Source organism: Rhincodon typus, chromosome 10 (assembly GCF_021869965.1).
Source record: "Rhincodon typus isolate 14 chromosome 10, sRhiTyp1.1, whole genome shotgun sequence".
In the NCBI taxonomy this organism is placed as follows: Eukaryota; Metazoa; Chordata; class Chondrichthyes; order Orectolobiformes; family Rhincodontidae; genus Rhincodon; species Rhincodon typus.
This window is the reverse complement of record NC_063341.1, coordinates 59,348,277-59,367,888: the sequence shown is the minus strand read 5'-3', so window position 1 is coordinate 59,367,888 and position 19,612 is coordinate 59,348,277. Positions and strand designations below refer to the sequence as shown.

The 19,612-nt window shown below is 40.6% G+C and overlaps 1 protein-coding gene across 1 annotated transcript in view; it reads left to right on the top strand.

Moving 5' to 3' along the window:
• szt2 (SZT2 subunit of KICSTOR complex) overlaps positions 1-18,238 on the top strand; it is a 235,180-nt gene extending 216,942 nt beyond the window's left edge. The window contains exons 68-72 of the mRNA XM_048601538.1: positions 4,366-4,579; positions 6,045-6,228; positions 11,464-11,586; positions 15,899-16,385; positions 17,978-18,238. Coding sequence (XP_048457495.1) covers positions 4,366-4,579; positions 6,045-6,228; positions 11,464-11,586; positions 15,899-16,385; positions 17,978-18,238 — 1,269 coding nt within the window. The remainder of the gene's footprint in view (positions 1-4,365; positions 4,580-6,044; positions 6,229-11,463; positions 11,587-15,898; positions 16,386-17,977) is intronic.
• The last annotated feature ends 1,374 nt before the right edge of the window (positions 18,239-19,612 follow it).

Here is a 19,612-nt window from a genome sequence, read left to right as displayed (position 1 = left end):
GATGCTGCCAGCCCTGCTGAGCTTTTCCAGCAACTTCTGTGAACTGTTTCAGCCTAGTTTCATCTGGCTCAACTGTTTTTGTAGTATCTCACCTTCCTGTTTCTTTTTATACCCATCTCCACTCATTATCCGAGAATATTCTCAGTCAAACTTTTACTTGTCCACCGCCAACACAGTTCTGATCTGTGTTGTTGCCCTTTCACAGTAGTGACAAAGATGTAAATCAAACAAAATTATTTTATCTTCACTTCCATTTCTTTTTCTGTCCACCTGACACAAGTGAATCTAAATGCGTATCCTTAAATTAGACATAATCTCAGAGGATCCAACCCAGTACCTGGGTATTTTAAGGTATCATGTTCAGGTGAAGAACTGTCAGAATATCCTGTCAGCTGTAGCTTAAGAACATCAAGATCCAAATGTATTTACACTCAAATGGCAGACTGTGTTCAATAGTGAGTTTAGATTGTACATGTATACTTAAGGTATATAGGGAGCCTAATCTGTTCTGACTGAGAGAAAAGTTCTTAGGTTGAGGAAAGAGGAACTATCTAGTGTTTTAAAAGCATAATGAGGATTGATTGGGCCAGATGTGAAGAAGTGTTTAGATTCTGAAGGCGGAAATTTGATTTTGACGATATACAATTGGATTTCTGTTTAAAGTAGAATGCCCTTTTCCCCCACTTAAAAGCTGTTAACGTTTTGATTGGCTGCCATCTGGTGCAGGAAATCTTGGCTTAATTTCAAGGGTCAGGCCAGATGAGAAACAGAAATGGTGTTTATTAATGAGAACTGAATGCAGTTTCTACTCCTACCTAGTTATTTTGAAATCAAGAAAATTAAGTCTCATTAATTGTTGTAAAAACCCATTTGGTTCATTAATTTTCTTTATGGAAGGAAGCTGCTGTCCTTACCTGACCTAGCGAAAATGTGACTGCAGACTCACAGCATGTGTGGTTGAATCTTAACTGCCATATGAAACAGCCAAGTAAGCAATTCAGTTATATCAACCACTAGAAAAGAAAAAAAAATGAATGAACCGCCTGGCATCAACTCGGGTACGTAGAACGACAATGGCAGAGACCGCCTTGTCAATCCTGCGACGTCCTTCTTATTAACATCTAGGATCTAGTGCCAAAATTTGGAGACCCATCCCTGGATGTGTCCCGTCTTCCTACAGGCAGGAGAAGACCTGCATTGCTGTTGGTACAGTGATATAGCCCCAAAAGTCCTTAACATTGACTGTGGACCTCATTGGATCTTGTGGCATCAGATTAAACATGGGCAAGGAAACCTGTTGATTACCCCATGCCCTACCCAAACCAACTGATGAATCAGTACTCCTCAGTATTGAACAGCACTTGGAAGACGCTCTATGAGTGGCAACAGTGCAGAATGGACTTTGGCTGGACATCGATATCCATCACCAAAAGTGCCGCAGCAGCAGCAGTCTTAGCTGAGCTGGTCAAGTCCTAAAGAACATAACTGCTAGACTTGGCCTGTGGTAGGTGGTGAGGGAATCAACAAAAGGGAAAGACAAACTTGACCTTCTCCTCACCAATCTGTCTGCTGCAGATGCATCTGGCCAGGACAGCATTGGTAAAAGTAATTTTGCACAGTCCTTGTGGAGATGAAGTCCTATCTTCACAATGAGAATCCCCTCCATTGTGTTGTGTGGCACTATCACCATGCCAAATGGGGCAGACTTCAAACAGATCTAGCAATGCAACTGGGCATCCATGATGCAAAATAGGTGATAAGCAGCAACCAAGTTGTACTCCAACACAGTCTGCAGCCTCATTGGCTCAGCATATCACTCACCAATCAGGGGATCAACCCTGGTTCAATGAAAAGTGCAGGATAACATGTCAGGAGCAGCACCAGGCATACCTGAAAACGAGATGCCAAATCTGGTGAAGCTACAAAACGGAGCTACTTGCTTGCCAAACAGGTTAAGCAGCAAGTGATAGAGCTAAGCAATTTCACACCTAACAGACTTAGGGGAGAAAATGGAGGAGACCAGAGGTCGTGGCAAGTCCCAGAGATGGTCCGCAGGCATGAGAGCAGAGAGCCCAGGGGAGACCCGGTGGCGAGTCCATGGGATATTTCTGCAGGTGTCCTTCAGGGTTATATCCTTAGCCCAACCATCTTCAGCTGCTTCATCAATGACCTTCCCTCCATTATAAGGTCAGAAGTGGGAATGTTCGCTGATGATTGCACAATGTTCAGCACCATTCACAATTCCACGTACTGAAGTGGTCCATGTCCAAATGTAACAATATGAAGGCTTTGGCTGAGGAGCAGCCAGTAACATTTCCACCAGGCACGTGCCAGACCCTGATCATCTCCAACAAAAAAGAATCTAACCATTGCCCTTTGGCGTTCAGTGGCATTACTATAATTGAATTCCCCACTATCGATATCCAGTAGGTTACCATTGACCAAGAACTGAATGGGACAAACTATTGAAGGACTGTGACCTATTCTTGTAGCCAGATGCAAGGAATCCTGCAATGAATGACTTATCTCCTGACTACTCAAAGCTTGTCCACTAACCAAAAGGTGCAAGTCAGGATTTTGGTGGAAAATGTCTACCACTTGCCTAAGCGCTCCACCAACAACATTGAAGAAGGTTGTCATCATCCAGGACACAGAGGCCTGCTTGATTGGCATCACATCCACATTCACTTCCTGTGCCACCAATGCTCAGTAGCTGTAGTGTGTCATCAGATGTAAGATGTACTACAGAAATTCACCAAGGCTCCTTCCAAACCTACAATCCCTAACACTTAGAAGGGTAAGGGCAACAGATGCATGGAAATATCATCACCTGCAAGTTCCCCTCCAAGCTACTCACTATCCTGACTTGGAAGTATAAGGCCATTCCATCAGTGTTGCTGGGTAAAAATCCTGGAACTGCCTCCCTAATGGCATTTTGGTCTAGCCACACTGAATGGACTCCAACTGTTCAAAAAGGCAACTCATCGCCTTCTCAAGGGCAACTCGTGCTAAGCAATAAGTTCTAGTCTAGCCAGTGATGCCTGCATCCCATGAACCAATAAACAAAAATGGCAGCCAAATAAGTGAAAGTCAGCCTTAGGGTTCCAGTCACACTGAGGTATGTCATTTGTGCCTGAAGCCTAAATTGTTTGGTCTTGAATTGGGGGAACTAAATTTCTCCCAACTTCAGGTGGTACTAGTAGAGTTGCTAAAAAAAATTTAGCAGGGCCTATTGAGAAGCTAATATAGATCACAACTTTTAGAGAAGGATATGTTTCCTCAACAATTCCAAATTGGAAATTGTCCGCTCTTCTCTTCTGCCTTCTTCAAATAGATCAGTTTTCTTTCAGTTATTCTGTCATTCCCTGATTTGAATAATAATAATAATGCTCAGAATATGACAGAAACACCTGAACTATAAGGAGATCAAAAAGGGATCAGCATTAAATATGTCATCAATAGAATCAAGAGACCAGTCATGACCCAAAGACATCCTTTTATCTTTGATCATTGTAGTCATTCTGAATGGCTCTATTTGTGATAACACACATTGTGATTCAATGTGGTGTACTCTATTAAGAACTTAAAATTTAAAATGCAACATCTAGTGGCTTCTTCATTAAAATTCAGCGCTCAAATTCCTGAATTTGTTATCCCTACTTTTAATACCAGAAATAATATTATCTCATCTTTTCTCTCATTGGATATTGCGATGTGTTGCGATGTTAATATTTAGTCAAAGATTCAATCCGTATTGTTAGCAGAACTAGGCTTGAAAATAGCATGAGACACATCCACTTTACAATATTTCCTTTTTAAAAAATTAGAATTAAAAGGAGTGCATAGAACGACGAAGTATGAGAGGTGACTTGATAGAGATGTACAAAATGATCAGAGGTATAGATAGAGTGGACAGCCAGAGACTTTTTTCCTCGGGTGGAGGTAGCTATTACGAGGGGGCATAGTTTTAAATTGAGTGGAGGTAGATATAGGGGAGATGTCAGAGGTAGGTTCTTTACTCAGAGAGTGGTAGGGGCGTGGAATGCATTGCCGGAGAGGGTAGTGGAGTCGGCCTCATGAGGGGCATTTAAGCGGCTATTAGATAGGCACATGGATGATAGAATAAGGTAGGGGTGGAGGTTAGATAGACCTTAGGATTATGGTAAAAGTTTGGCACAACATCATGGGCCGAAGGGCCTGTACTGTGCTGTACTGTTCCCTGTTCCCTGTTCCCTGTTCTAAAGAAAAATTAACAAATTTGTTGCAATTTAAGTAAATAGAAATTTAAGGTAGTAGTAACAAGCCATAATCAGCACGAATAGGATGAATGTGATGCATAGTTATGTGTTGTCTCTATCCTGGCAGCTGTCAATGTTGTTTACAGAGGAGTGTGACAAGGTTCGGGACCTGATGCATGTTCACTCCTTTAGTTACGATTTCCACCTGCGCATCATTCATCAATATCTGGTCGGCCGTCAGATGACTCTGAGGCAGGGCTACCACTTGACTAGCTTCCTAGAAGATTTTATCTGTCACCACCCAGATATTCCAAAATATGGAAGGAACCACATCTTTGAAGGTAAGAGAACTGTAACTTTTGAAAAAAAAGGTTTGGAGCAGCAAGAAATGTTTAGCATTACCTAGTGGAAAAATTGAAGGAACCCAAAGTGCAGTCTCAGCTTCAATTTCTAAATTTATATCATGCACCAAGCTTAAAATGTTTCACTTACCTCCTGAGGGATGTTTTGAAGCAGACTTGGACACCCAGCCGCATTAGCAATATTTGACAGATATGCAGCAACTTGTTTAAAGGGGTATGTTTTAAGGAACACCTCAAAGAAGGAAAGGGGAAGAGAAGTTTCGGAGGGAATTCCAGAGCTTAGGGTCTAGGCAGAAGACATGGCCACCAATGGCAGAGCAACTAAAATGTAGAAGATCGAGCCCAGAATTAGATGAGATGTGCAGGTAAGTCAGAACATTATAGAGCTGGAGGAGATTAGAGTTGGGAGGAGTGAGGCCAAGGAGAGATTTCAAAACAGTGATTACACAATAAATATTTACTAAAGCAAATCTCTCAATAATTTTCTATTAGTTAAATCTGCAGTATTTTTGTTCTTCACTGCAATGGAGTGCCAATTTATTGTAATTAAATGTTAAAGGCCATGTTAAATGAACTGTGCAGTTAGCCTATGAGTGAAGAAGGTGACACAGTGTGTAGATAATCTTCACAGTGCTTATTAATGTTTCATTTGTAGGATGAGGTTGAGAAAATAAGTTAATATTCTCTGTAACGGCATTCTTTTGTAAACTGTAAATATCCTAATCAATGATAAATGTAATTTGATTTTTCAGCATCTTGGCATATCCGTCTGATACACCATAGTGTGGTAGGGCGCTATTCCATGGGTGATCACACTATATTGTGCTGAATTCAAATGTAGTGTCTGGATCAAGTAAGGAGTTATCCTAGGCTACGTTCATTGTTGCACTTAGTTATGTGCTGTGGTCTAAAAAAACATAGCCACTAGCTGTTCTGCCAAAGTTGTGTGATAAAAGTCGAACCAAAGAGGAAATCAAGGAGAAGACAACTGTTCTTTAAATGAAAAGATACGGTGTAGTGTCACAATGTGGATCACTCTGTTAGTGTTCATGAGTTAGAACTGGAAAAGCAGTTCAAGAAGGCAGCTCGCTACCACCTTCTCAAGGTTGGGCAACAAATACTGACCTAGACAGGATGCTCACATCATGCAAATGAATAAATATATTAACCCAGCAGGTTAACTATTACTATTTACCTATCAGTGACCTCAAGTAGAAAGTGCAGAGATTAGTGGAGGGCAGAAATGGCCTCAGCAATGACTTTGACTTGCCTGATCATGGGACAGCACTTAATATCTAGTCTTATAACAAGATTTATGTGACTGATATTGGTTAGTCTGATCAACATACTAACTAAGATGCAAGCAATTTTGTTTTAAATATGCAAGTTTGATATGCAATATGCTGCCATGATCAGTTTTGGAAATTCCAATTTTTTTCTCCAGGGACTATAGCTCTGTCCACAAACATGACAACTGCTCATCAGCTGTATAACTATATCACAGACCATGCCAGTATATATGGAATGAAACCGCTGCGAATGTCAAGAACAGCAATGGGTATGGAGGGAAGAAAGGGGACCCAGAACACAGAAATGCATGAGTATGCATTAGTAGCCCTTTGGAATCGGTGAGTGCAAAGCAATGTGTGTATATGTCATAGTGTTGGAATGTCTTCCCATCTTTCCATTTAGGCAATTTGATTGCCAACTGAAATTTAACTGTACTATCAAGGAGCTAGTCGACATATCATCCTTTAAGGGGAGAAAATGGTGTAGTGATTTTGTCACTGAACTAGTCATTCAGAGACCCAGGTAGTCTGGGGATCGGAGTTAAAATCTCGCCACTTGAATATAAAAAGCTGAAATTAAAAGTCTAATAATCATTGGTTTCACAATATCGGTTGTTTTGCAAACCCATCTGTTTCACTAATGTCCATTGTCCACTAATGCTGTCCTTTTCTGCTCTGGCCTAAATGTGACTCCAGACCATCAGTAATACCACAGAATTTCACACCATGGAAAGAAGTACTTTGGCCCATTGTGTCCACACAAGCTATCAAGCAACTATCTACTCTAGTTCCATTTTCTAGGGCACAGCCTTGTATACCGTGGCATTTCAAATGATCATTTAAAAACTTACTAAATGTTGTGATGATTCTCATCCCGACAATTCAGGCCATGAGTTCCAGATACCCACCAACCTTTGGATGAAAAAAAGTTATTTCTTAAATCCCCTCTGAACCTCATACAATTAACCAGGGAGCATAGATTTAAGGTAGTTGACCCCTCTATGAGGGGAACGGTTTCTTTCTATCTACCCAACCTATACTCCACATATGTGGTTAACTTTTTCACTGCCCTCTGAAATGGCGTAGCAAGCTATTTAGTTGCAGCAACCACAAGTATGTATCAAAGAAGGAAATAAACCAAACAGAGCACTTGGTACCAACCTGGGCACTGGAAACAACAATGGCAAGCACAGTTCCACCAACTCTGCAAAGTTCTCCATACTAACATCTGGGGCTAGTGCCAAAATTGGGAAAGCTGTCTCACAGATTAACTAAGCAATAGCCTGACATTGCCACATTCACGGAATCATATCTTAGACAAATGTCTCGGACAACAGCATCACCATCTGTGGCTATGTCCTGTCTCATTAGCAGACCCAGCTGTGGTGGCGGCACAGTGGTATATGGTCGGGAAGCTGTTGCTCTAAGAATCTTTAATGTTAACACTGTATCCCCTGAAGTCTCATTGCATCAGGTCAAACTTGCTGCTGATTACCATATACTACCCCCACTCAACTGATGAATCAATGCCTGTTCAGTTGAACAGCATTTTGAGGAAGTGCTGTGGCAAGAGGACAGAATGTTCTCTGGGTGGAGGACTTCAGTGTCCATCGCAAGAATGGCTCAGTAGCTCCACTACTGACCAAACTGGTCAAGTTCTAAAGGATATGGCTGCTGGGTTGGGTCTAGCCCTGGTGGTGAGGGAATTAAAAGAGGGACTATACCTATGCTAAATAGTATTGACTTTTGAACAGATCGAGTTACTAGAGTGGGGATGCATGAGGTGCTGTGAGCCTTCAACAGCAGTGGTATTGTACTCCAACACAATCTGCAACTTGCGTATCTCTCACTGTACCATTACTATCAAGCCAGGGGATCAGCCTTTAGTTCAATGAAGAGTGCAGGCAGGCATGCCAGGAGACACACCAGGCATACTAAAACTGAAATGTCAACCTTGTGAAGCTACAAAAACAGGACTACATGTATGCCAAGCAACATAAGCAGCAAGTGATAGACAGGACAAAGTAATTCCATAGCTAATGTATCAGATGTAAGCTGTACAGTCCTGACACATCCAGTCGTGAATGGTGGTAGACAATTAAACAACTCAATGGAGGAGGTGGCTCTACAATACCCCGTTCTCAATGATAGGGGAACCTATTGTATCAGCAAAAGATAAAGCTGAGGCGTCTGCACCAATCTTCAGCCAAAAGTGGATGATCCATCTCAGCCTCTGCCTGAGGTCCCCAGCTTCACAGATATCAATCTTCAGCCAATTTGATGAACTTCATGTGATTTCAAGAAATGCCTGAAGGCACTACTGCAAAGTCACTGGGACCTGACAACATTTTGTCAATAGTACTGAAGATCTGACAAAATGTGCCATTTCCCTAGCCAAGCTATTCCAGTATAACAAGACCGGTATTGACTCAACAAGGTAGAAAATTGCCCAAGTATGATTTACTGGAATTATCGCTTGACTGTTCTGGGTTCCTGGATTCGGATCACGTCATGGTGGATGGTGGAATTTGAATTCAATAAATATCTGGAATTAAGTGTTTAATGATGACCATGAATCCATTGTCGAATGTCAGAAAAACCCATCTGCTTCACTAATGTCCTTCAGGGAAGTAAATCTGTCATCCTTACCTGGTCTGGCCTACATGTGACTCCAGACCCACAGCATTGTCGTTGACTCTTAGTTGCCTTGTGGGCAATTAGGGATTGGCAATGAATGCTGGCCTAGCCAGTGATGCCCTCAACCCATGAACGAATTTTTTAAAAAATGAAAGCAGAACAAATCTAACCTAGCCAATCACTGCCCCATCAGTCTTCTCTCAATCATCAGTAAAGCTACAGCAGGTGTCATCAAAGATGCTATCAAGCAGCACTTACTCATGCTCACTGACACTTAGTTTAGGTTCTGCCAGGCCACTCAACTCCTGAGCTCATTACAACCTTGGTTCAATCAGGACAAAGAACTGAAGTCCAAGGTGATATGGAAGTGACAATCTTCAGCATCAAGAAGCCTTAGCAGAATTTGAGCCAATGGGAAGTATGGATAATATTTTCTGCTGGTTGGAGGCAAACATGGCATAAAAGAACATGGTTGTGTCTGTTGGAGGTCAGTTATCTCAGCTCCAGAATGTCTCTGCAGGACCATTTTCTAGTGATTCTTCAGTGGCCTTCCCTCCATCATAAAGTCACAAGTGGGGATATTTGCTGATGATTGCATAATGTTCATTACCATTTTGTGACTGTTCAGACACTGAAGCAGTCTATGTTTGAATGAAACAAGATCCGAACAGTATCCAGGTTTGGGCTGACAAGTGGCAAGTAACATTTGTGTCAGACAAGTGCCAGGCAGTGAACATTTCCAACAAAATTTCTGACCATCACCTCTTGATATTCAAAGGCATCTATCAATATTCTGGGGCTTTACCTTTGTTTAAGCACAACAGAATTTGGCATGTGTGCATGCGTGTATGTACTGTGGCTACAAGGGCAGACAGCGAGTAACTTACCACCTGGCTCCCTAAAGTCTGCCCGCCATCTATAAGGTACAAGTCAGGAGTGTGATGGAACACCCCTCCACCTGCATGAATGAGTGCAGCCCCAACAGCATTTGAGAAGTTTGACACCATCCCAGACAAAGCAGCCCGCTTGATTAACACCACATCCACAAACATTCACTTTCTCCACCACCAATGCTCAGTAGTGGCAGAGTGTAGCATTTAGAAGATGCATTGTACAAATTTATCAGGGCACCTTGGACAGCACCTTCCGAACCCACAATTGCAGCCATCTAAGAAGAACAAGGACAGCAGATACATAGGAACACTGTTTACCTGTAATTTCTCTCCAAGTCACCCACCACCTGAGTTGGAAATATAACATGGTTCCTTCTATATCACTGAGTAAAATCCAGGAACTCCCTCCCAAATTTCATGGTTGATCTACCTACAGCACATAGACTGCAGCAGTTCAAGAAGGCAGCTCACCACCCCCTTCTCAAGGGCAACTAGTGATGGGCAATAAATGCTTACCCAGCTAATAATGCTCACAACTCATGAATGGATGTATAAAATGAAATTGCTTCACTGGCTACATGATCTACAAACTGCAACAACTTGAATTTTGCATTTTTACAGCAGAAGACACTTCACAGGAACATTATCAAACAAAATCTGACACTATAAACCACGTGAGATGTAGGACAGGTGCACAGCAGTTTCTGTGAAGTTGTAGATTTAAGAAGCATTTGGAGGAGTAAACAAGTAGTGAGGCTAGGGAGGAGATCCCAGAGCCTGGCCCAAGAAGCTGAAGGCATGATGTCAATAGTGAAGCAATAGAAATGACACATGCACAGAGCCCCAAGATGGGAGCAGAGATCTTGAGATCTTTATAGACTTTTGGATCAGGGAGGGACAGTGTCAGAAAATGTTTTGAAAACAAACAGAAGCCTTCTAAAATGGAAACAGAGCTGGACTGAGAAACAATGTAGGGTAGCTGGCATGAATGATGAGTGAATCAACTTGGTGTGAGGTAGGACAGCAGAATTTTGGATAAAAGTGAAAGATTAAGAGCCTGGCCAGGGAATATTGGAATAGCTAGGTCTACAGACATCAAAGGTATGGGTATGGGTTCACAAGGTGGTGAGCTGAGGTAGGGTGTAGATGGTTAATGTTACAGAGGTGAAGCAGACAGTCTTGATGATGGAGAAAATACATGATCTGCATTTCATCTCAGGTTCACATGGGCTACTGAGTTTGGAAATGGTCTGAATCAGCCTCAGACTATGTCTAGGGTCAGGGATGGAGCTGGTGGTTAAGGAACATTGTTTATGACAGGGACCAGAGACAATGTTTGGGTTTTCCCAATATTTACTCAGAGGATGTTTCTGCTTGTCCAGCCTGGAAGTTAAATAAGCAGCATTACACATCACAGACATTGGAGAGGTGACAATGGTGTGATAAAGCTGAATGTCATCAGCACCCATGTGAAACCTGGCATATATTTTTGGATGATGTGACTAAAGGGCAGAATGAGTGTGTGAAATAGGATCATGCCCAATATCACTTGACAATTTAAAGACCAGATCAAAACTCTGTTTTTTGTCCAGTGAAAACAAGTTCAGCTGTGCAATTCATCCTAAACTTTATAACCTACAGCCTAGAATCAGCCTTGTTGCACTTCTCTGAATGCATTTAACATTATCAGTGTCCTTTTGATTGTTCCTTATTTCAAATTCCACAAACTATTCGTAATATACTTTCAGTAACAAGCTGATCAAGTTTAGAAATACTGTGCTTTTTTTTTTAAAGTTTGTATAGATTTTGAATGTAACCAGAGCAAAGAATGATCAGTGATCAGTTATGTCTGTTCTTCAGTCATAATACAACCCATGTGTGAGAGCAAGTTTTGTATACTAACAGATATTGAACTGTCAGCTTGTTTTTGGTGATTAGAATCTGAATTGTCGTGATTGGTTTAGAAAACCAATGTCTTGCACTCATTGTTTGGTGTTTATGGAAAGACTGACAGGATTTAAAAACATTTTTTTTTGACATCCAGATCTGGATCATATAAAGATTCTGAAGGAATCAGACATCATGATGAGTTTGATGTGTCCTTGTTGGTGTGTCATAGTGCAGGTCCTTTTGAAGAGTTACCAGAAACAGAACGCAACATGCTACGGTAAAATGATATCTTTAATTAATTTGCCTCATATTGGTGCATCATTTTGTTAATTCTTGGAGTTTGAGATTTGGGAAGCACATAGTTTCGAATTCATCCTATAATTATTTCTATTTCTAGATTCAGTGTTCTCTCTTTCGGTAAAGACTGCCATAATCTGTACATCTTTCAGTGTCACTGTAATGAGCATATTTACCATACCAGTGCAACATTAATGTGCCTGAGATGTTTGTGTAAAATCACAAAGCTGGAATATTGTGGATCCTTGATAAATGCGGCTACTGGGTTTGAAAGAGTCTCTATTATATTGGGAAGGTCTGAAGCTTGTAATTACTTTGTGTTGTACATTTGAATCCTAATCATCCCTGCCCAAATTACGTTTTTGTACCTTGGAGTAACCAATGATATTCCTTAAGCAAGTTGCACAGTTTTGAATACTGAATAACTATTATTCTGACTTGATGCCACATACCACATTCAGTCTAACAGTCTGTGATAAATTTTACGTCTTGCCTATAAATACTTTGTTAACCTTTGAGAAGTTCATTATATATTCTCAATTGAGGGGACCGTATGGTTCTTAAAAGTGCTTTGTAATGGGCTGCTGTCAAAACGCAAGGCAATAATATATCCCTGTTCTGTTCTGGATATTGTTATTTTATGGCCTTTGTTTCATATAGATTTTAATACTCAGTTAAAATTACAATTTACCGTCAAACATGATCTGGGTAGCTAATGAAGAGTTTGTCTAGGTAAACAGTGTTTTCAATTATTTTAGCAATTTTCACTCTGTAAAGTTGGAATCAGTTAATAGATTATCTATTCAAAATTTAATCTAGCTTTCCAACATAAGTCTTCCCTTGATCAATTTTTTCTACATTAATCTAATTAACAAGTACAGACCTATTCGACATAAGCCTCAAATACAAGTAGCACTACTTGATAATTATCCTTCAGGTCGCTTTGTCTATAAATTGTAATTTGAAGTCATCTCGGAGGGCTTTCTGCTTCATCAAGCTATGGAGCAATGGCTGAATCTGATCACTTATTACACTCCATTAACTACCTTGTACTACAATCAATATCAGAACTACAGCTGAGGGATGTTTGAAGCATTGATGCACAGTGAGAACCGATTTTTTTTGCACATAATACTATAGGTGCAGGCATAGTTAACAGGGTCTTATTGTTTTGTCTAGGGTTAAGAAAATCTAAGGAAACTTATAGAATCATAGAATCCCCACAGTGTGGAAACAGGCCATTTGGCCCAACAAGTCCGTGCTGACCCTCTGAAGAGCATCCCACCCAGACCGATCCCCCTACCCTGTCCCGGTAACCCTGTATTACTGGTAACTAATGCACCTAATTACCTATTGCCAATCCCATTAACCTGCATATCTTCGGACTGTGGGAGGAAACGCGACCACTCAGTGGAAACCTACACAGACATGGGGAGAACGTGCAACCTCCGCACTGATGGTTGCCCGAGGTTGGAATCAAACCCAGGCCCCTGGCTCTGTGAGGCAGCAGTGCTAACCACTGAGCCATCGTGATGCCCTAAAGCCTGTTAGCAAGCTACAATCCAGAATTTTATATTCTGCAATTACTAAATTGTACACTTTAAAGATTGCAAGACTTCTTATTTATTAACGTTTCACATAAAAAAATGTAGTTTATAATTTGCAAAAAGACTTACAAATCTTCAGTCAAATGAAAATTAACACAGATAAATATAAGGTATAGCACATTAGTACTTATTAAGTACTATTAGAGACACTTAGAAACATGTGACTTTTACTTGTTCATGGGATGTGGGTGTCGCTGGCTTGGCCAGCACTTATTGCCCGTAAAGTAGAAAATATATACCAGCAATCAAAATTAGATGCTACAAAGATAATAACATTCCGAACTAAATACTCTGTCTCTGAATGGAGGTAGCATTCATAACAAAGTAAATGAATTGATAACATACACTGAAGTGAATAAATATGATCCAATAGTACATTGGCTGCAGAATGATCAGGATTAATTCTGAATATTCAGAAGTACATGACATTCAGGAAGAATAGGAAGCTAGGCAAAGGAGTAGCACTTACAATTAAAAATGGTATAAGCATGAGATATGATCTTCATTCAGGAGATCAGATTGAGGAATCTGTTTTGGATAGAGATGAAGAATAGTAGGGGATCCACAGTGCGCACACCCCAGCGCTGGTGGGTATCCATATGTGCACAACCTTTTGCATGAAAAAGGTGCTCCTTAGCTCACTTTTAAATCTTTCCCCTCCCACCTTAAACTGATGCCCTCTAGCTTTGGACTCCCCAACCCTGGGGAAAATTAATCCAGAGACCCTGGTAAATGTTCTGACTTTGAATCCCGCCATGACAAATTGTGGAATTTGAATTGGTTAATAATCTGGAAATGAGAATATAACAATGCCCACTGTTGATTGCTAGAAAAACCCATCTGGTTCATTAATGTCCTTTAGGGAAGGAAATCTGTCATCCTTACCTGATCTGGCCTACATGTGACTCCAGACCCATAGCAATGTGGTTGACTCTTAACTGCCTCTGGACAATTAGGGATGGGCACTGGGGGAGGCAATGGTCTAGTGGTATTATTGCTAGAATGTTAATCCAGAGACCCAGATAACATTCTGGGGACCCAGGTTCGAATCCCGCCATGGCAGATGGTGGAATTTGAATTCAATAAAATATCTGGAATTAAGAATCTAATGATGACCACGAACCCATTGTTGGAAGAACCCATCTGGTTCATTAATGTCCTTGAGGGAAGGAAATCTGTCATCCTTACCTGGTCTGGCCTATATGTGACTCCAGACCCATAGCAATGTGGTTGTCTCTAAACTGCCCTCTGGGCAATTAGGGATGAACAATAAATACTGCCTAGTTATCGACACCCTCATCCAGTGAATGAATAAAGGAAAAGAAACAATTGGGGATGGGCATTAAGTGCTGGTACAGCCAGTGGCACCTACATCCCATGAATGAATAAAGAAAGAAATTGAACTTAAGGTATGGAAGTCATGCTTCAGTTGTACAGGGCATTGGTGAGACCATATCTCTCGGCCCGAAACGTCAGCCTCTCTGCTCCTATGCTGCTGCTTGGCCTGCTGTGTTCATCCAGCCCTGCACCTTGTTGTCTCTCATACTGTGTGCAGTTTTGGTCTCCTTATTTAAGGAAGGATATAAATGCCCAGTGAAAGGTGGCTCAGAGGAGGTTTATTAGATATCTAGAATCAGTGGGTTGTGTTAAAAGAAAAAAAATGGCCATCTTGGGTGTATTTCCACTTGAGTTTAAAAGAATGAGGGGTGATTTGATTGAAGTTTGTAAGATCCTGAATGATCTTGATGGGTGGTTGAGAAAATGATGCTCACTCTTGTGAGTGAGCCCATAAGTACAGGATATTGCTTTAAAATGATGGGTTGCTAATAAGGCGGTGATGAAGGGATTTTGGAACTCTGTATCAGAACGTGGTGGAGGCAGGGTTATTGCGAAGGTGGGTGGTTAGATTCTTATTAGGCAAGGGAATCGGAGGTTACTGGAATAGATGGGAATGCAGAATTGGAAACTCAGCCATGATCTTAGTGAACAACAAGCAGGCTTGAAGGGCCTTGTGGCCTATTTCCACTTCCTCTGTTTCTAATTAGTTATGTTCATTTTTATGTTTGTCAAATGAACATGTTAAACCTTTAAAATGGTAGGAAAAGGCATTTCATTACTAATGTACCCTTCAGTCTGCTTTTTGAAGTAAAGCTAAGTGTAGTTTTAATCTGCATCTGTACAATGTATCTAACTTGATTGCAACATAGATATCAAGAATGCCAAAGCTCCATTTTTCATTTTGAGAACTAAATCCATTGGGGAAACACTGCGACCTGCAAGTCTGCGCTTGTAGGTAATACAACTCTCCCTAGGTAATAAATTAATATTAAAATAGAATTTCAAATTGTAGTTTCTCTGCTTATGAGTTCTTGTCCCTGTAATAACAGTTAGCAGTCCATTGTGTTTGTAGTTTTTTCAACTTCAAGTATCATTCAAACCCGTCTTTTGCTATATTACAAATAGCTATAGATACAACATTCCATTTATCATACCATAAAATATGCCTATCTGTCTCCCCCCACCCCTCAATCTCCAAAAGGGAAATACATTAATGTAAAGCATATGAAAGACATTAAATTTTCATCTGCATTGAGAATGGATGTATTTTGCTTATCAAGTCCTGGACTAAACTATGCCTGGCTGAAAAATCAGTTTGGTTCATTTTTCAAATATTATTTTTTTAAGATTGCGTTTCTATGTGATCATGACAAGCTGCCGGGAGTTGTTCCCAAGACTAACTGCTGATATGAGACGCTTTAAGAAATTACCACACACTCGTAGAGACTCTTTTGACTTCACAAGAGATCCCTCATTGTCAGAAAAATATGAACCCGAACAGAGGGAGGCTGACCCAGATGGCTGGGATGAGACAGGCGATTCCAGCGAATTTTACTTGCACAGGAAACCATTGAAGATGGCTCCAGAACTATTCTATTCCTCTCCACTCTTCCCTTTACTGGCATCAGAAGTAGCAACAGCCCAAGAACAGATTACAACGATGGTTCAGCAAGCGAAGTCCCACTGTCGTCGTGATGTCCTCTGGCAGCGCCTCTTTTTGGGAGAGCATTTGTCTTCAGACAAACACAAAATGAGCAAGCTGTCCTTTGCAGAACTGGAAGAGTTACTTGGAGCTGTGCATAGTAAATCAATTTCTGAAATCGACCCGCAACTGGTGAGTGATAGATAATTCTGCAGTTACAGTAAAGTTAACTGATTATTTTCAATGACATCTGTATTGTGATAAAAACTTAATACTATGGAAATTTGTTGACTAGAGATTTAGGTACTTTCTCCAGGTATTCTGACTTATTTATTGATACAGCAAACTTTGTTTTAACTGACACCTTATGAACCAGCACTCTCAATAAACCGGCAAAAATTACATACTTGAAATACCGGAAGTTTACTGTATTATCCCGATCCCTGTGATGTCCTAGTAGTCAGTTGAGGATGGGAGTGAGAAGGCTCTCTGCTGGTTAGTTTTTATTTAAGGCAAAATTTCATTATTATTTAAGTGATTTATGTTGGAAATAAAGTATAACATTGATGTGTATACCCCCCGCATTACACTTCCATTACTTAACGTATGTTTTTGTATTGATTTATGTGGACCTTTTGATCAACTGGAATATTTGGTCAACCAGTATGCTCCCGGTCCCATAGCCGCCAGTTAATAAAACTTTTTCTGTGCATATATTTGGTGGAACTCTATAGAATCAGTTCTTGGCATATCCAAAGCTGATATCAATGCACTTGTACACTGGACATTTATTTCATAGGAAATACAACACATAGGAATCCAGGACTTTCCTATATATCACTGTGGATACAACTGAGTAAACGAAGTCAGGTGGTGGTTGTGTATTTCAAAACCTCTCTGCTATATCCCTGACTAACATGGGTAGAGCAACTCCAGTTGAAGAACCTTCATAGGTATGAGAAGCAGAATTGTGAAGTGCTTTCTGTGTAATGACGTAGGCTGGGAACACCTTTTATTGAAGGTATTCCTCATTCTCTGAACAAGGTCAGAAGTCACATGACACCAGGTTATAGTCCAACAGGTTTATTTGAAATCACAAGCTTTCGAAGTGCTGCCTAATGAGGTTCATCTGACAAAGGGACAGCACTCCGAAAGCTTGTGATTTCAAATAAATCTGTTGGACTATAACCTGGTGTCATGTGACTTCTGATCCTCTCCACCCCAGTCCAACACCGGCACCTCCACATCATTTTCTGAACAATGAAATGCATCACTCTTTGTGCCATTAGATTAATTTCGATATCCCATATTGTACTGATGATAGAACGTATGCATTTATGATAGTTATAGAAGTAAAAATACACTATAAAACTGTTCAGGAAAAAGTATTGAACATGAAAGACATAGATATAACTTACCCAACAATTCATTTGTATTTAGAAGTGCAATCGCATTAGCTCCTCCAATTATTGAGAATGAATCTGCAATATATAAAATAAAACTTTGGCTGGTTTGCTTCAACAATATGCCCCAATTCCATGTCTAGCACCATTTCCAACCTCAAACAGACATCTGTGTAAATCTATTACACATATTCAATCCTGATTATTTCACTGAGAAGAAAAGTTGTACACAATTCGTATGACTGTGACATTAGTTTCTAATTGGACCTGTTGTAGATTTGTTTCTCACAACTTTATTCACCTTTGCCCAATGTTATGACTGTTCTTATTACCCTATTTCCTGTTGTCATTTGTCATTATTGTGGCTTTCTCTTGTTCCAGGACTGCTTCCTGTCAATGAGTACCAGCTGGTATCAGAGTCTAATCAAGGTTTTACTCAACCGATTCTCCCAGAGTTGCCGACTCTTTGTAGATTCAGATAGAGGAACCCAGTACTTGGTAAGTTTACACCAAATGTCTAGCAAATATATATCCAGAGCCTGTTTTAAGTTAAGGATGATTACATTTCCAGACATGCCAACAGTCTCTTTATCAAAACTTGAAGATCTCCTATGGCTTATCGAAGTTATTTTTTCTTTCTAGCATACAAGATAAAATCCCTACAGGCCCTTCGGCCCAACAAGTCCACACCGACCCTCATAGCATCCCACCCAGACCCATCCCCTATAAACCCACCTAATTTACACATCCCTGAACACTATGGGCAATTTAGCATGTCCAATCCACCCAGCATGCACTTCTTTGGACTGTGGGAGGAAAACGGAGCACCCGGAGGAAACTCACACAGACACAGGGAGAACATGCAAACTCCACACAGACAGTTGCCTGAGAGTGGAATCAAACCCAGGTCCCTGGTGCTGTGAGGCAGCAGTGCTAACCACTGAGCCACCGTGCCACCCACATTGGGAAAGCCGAGACATAAACTGCAACTTTATTGGAGAGCTTATGTTGGTGATATTTTTCAGGTTGAAAGCCACATTTTGAGTGAACTTTTGAGGTCAAAGTCATTGGCCTTCATGATAACTATTTAACTATCAGTATCTGTAACTAAAGATATTTCAAGAAGATTGTAGTTAGGAAATGGGTTGAAATAGTGCATGGGGGCGGGAGGTGAGCAGTTAACTATTGTAGAAAATGTAGTTTTGGTGTGTGGAATAAAGAGGAATGAAATAATCAGCTCAACAAAAACAAATAGATGGATGGGTGCTGGGTTTGGGAGTAGTTGGAGCTAATTCTGATCTATTTGCTAGTATTAGCTTGTTGAAGGTGGAGTGTGGATTTGGGAATTTGGCTTATGGCAGCACTATTGGAAACAAAAACAGAAAGTGCTCAAGTAACTCCGCTGGTCTGGCAGCATTTGTAAAGAGATCATAAGAATTAGGAACAGGAGTAGGCTGTTTGGCCCCTTGAGCTTGCTGCACTATTCAATAGGATCAAAGTTGATCCATCACTCATCAAAATGTATAGCACAGAAACAGACTCTTCGGTGCAACTTGTCCATGCTGACCAGATATTCTAAATTAATCTAACCCCATTTGCTGGTATTTGGCCCATATCCCTCTAAACTATGTACCCATCTTGATGCCTTTTAAATGTTGTAATTGTACCATCCTCCACCCACATTCCTTGCGTCAATTTCCCATGTATTACCTGTGTTTTTCCTGTAACCCTTAATGCCCCGACTGATCAAGAATCTATCTCGGCCTTAAATATACACAAGGACTCTGGTCCCACAGCTATCTATGGCAAGGATTTCCAAAGGTTTTCAATCCTCTGACAGAAGAAATTTCTTCTCATCTCAACCTTAAATTGGTACCCCTTTATTCTGAGATTATGCCATCTAGTCCTAGTCTCTCCCATGAGGGGAAATATCCTCTCAGAATTTACTTAATCAAGCCTTCAGGAATCCTATATTTTTCAAAGAGATCACTTCTCCTTCTAAACTCCAATGAGCAG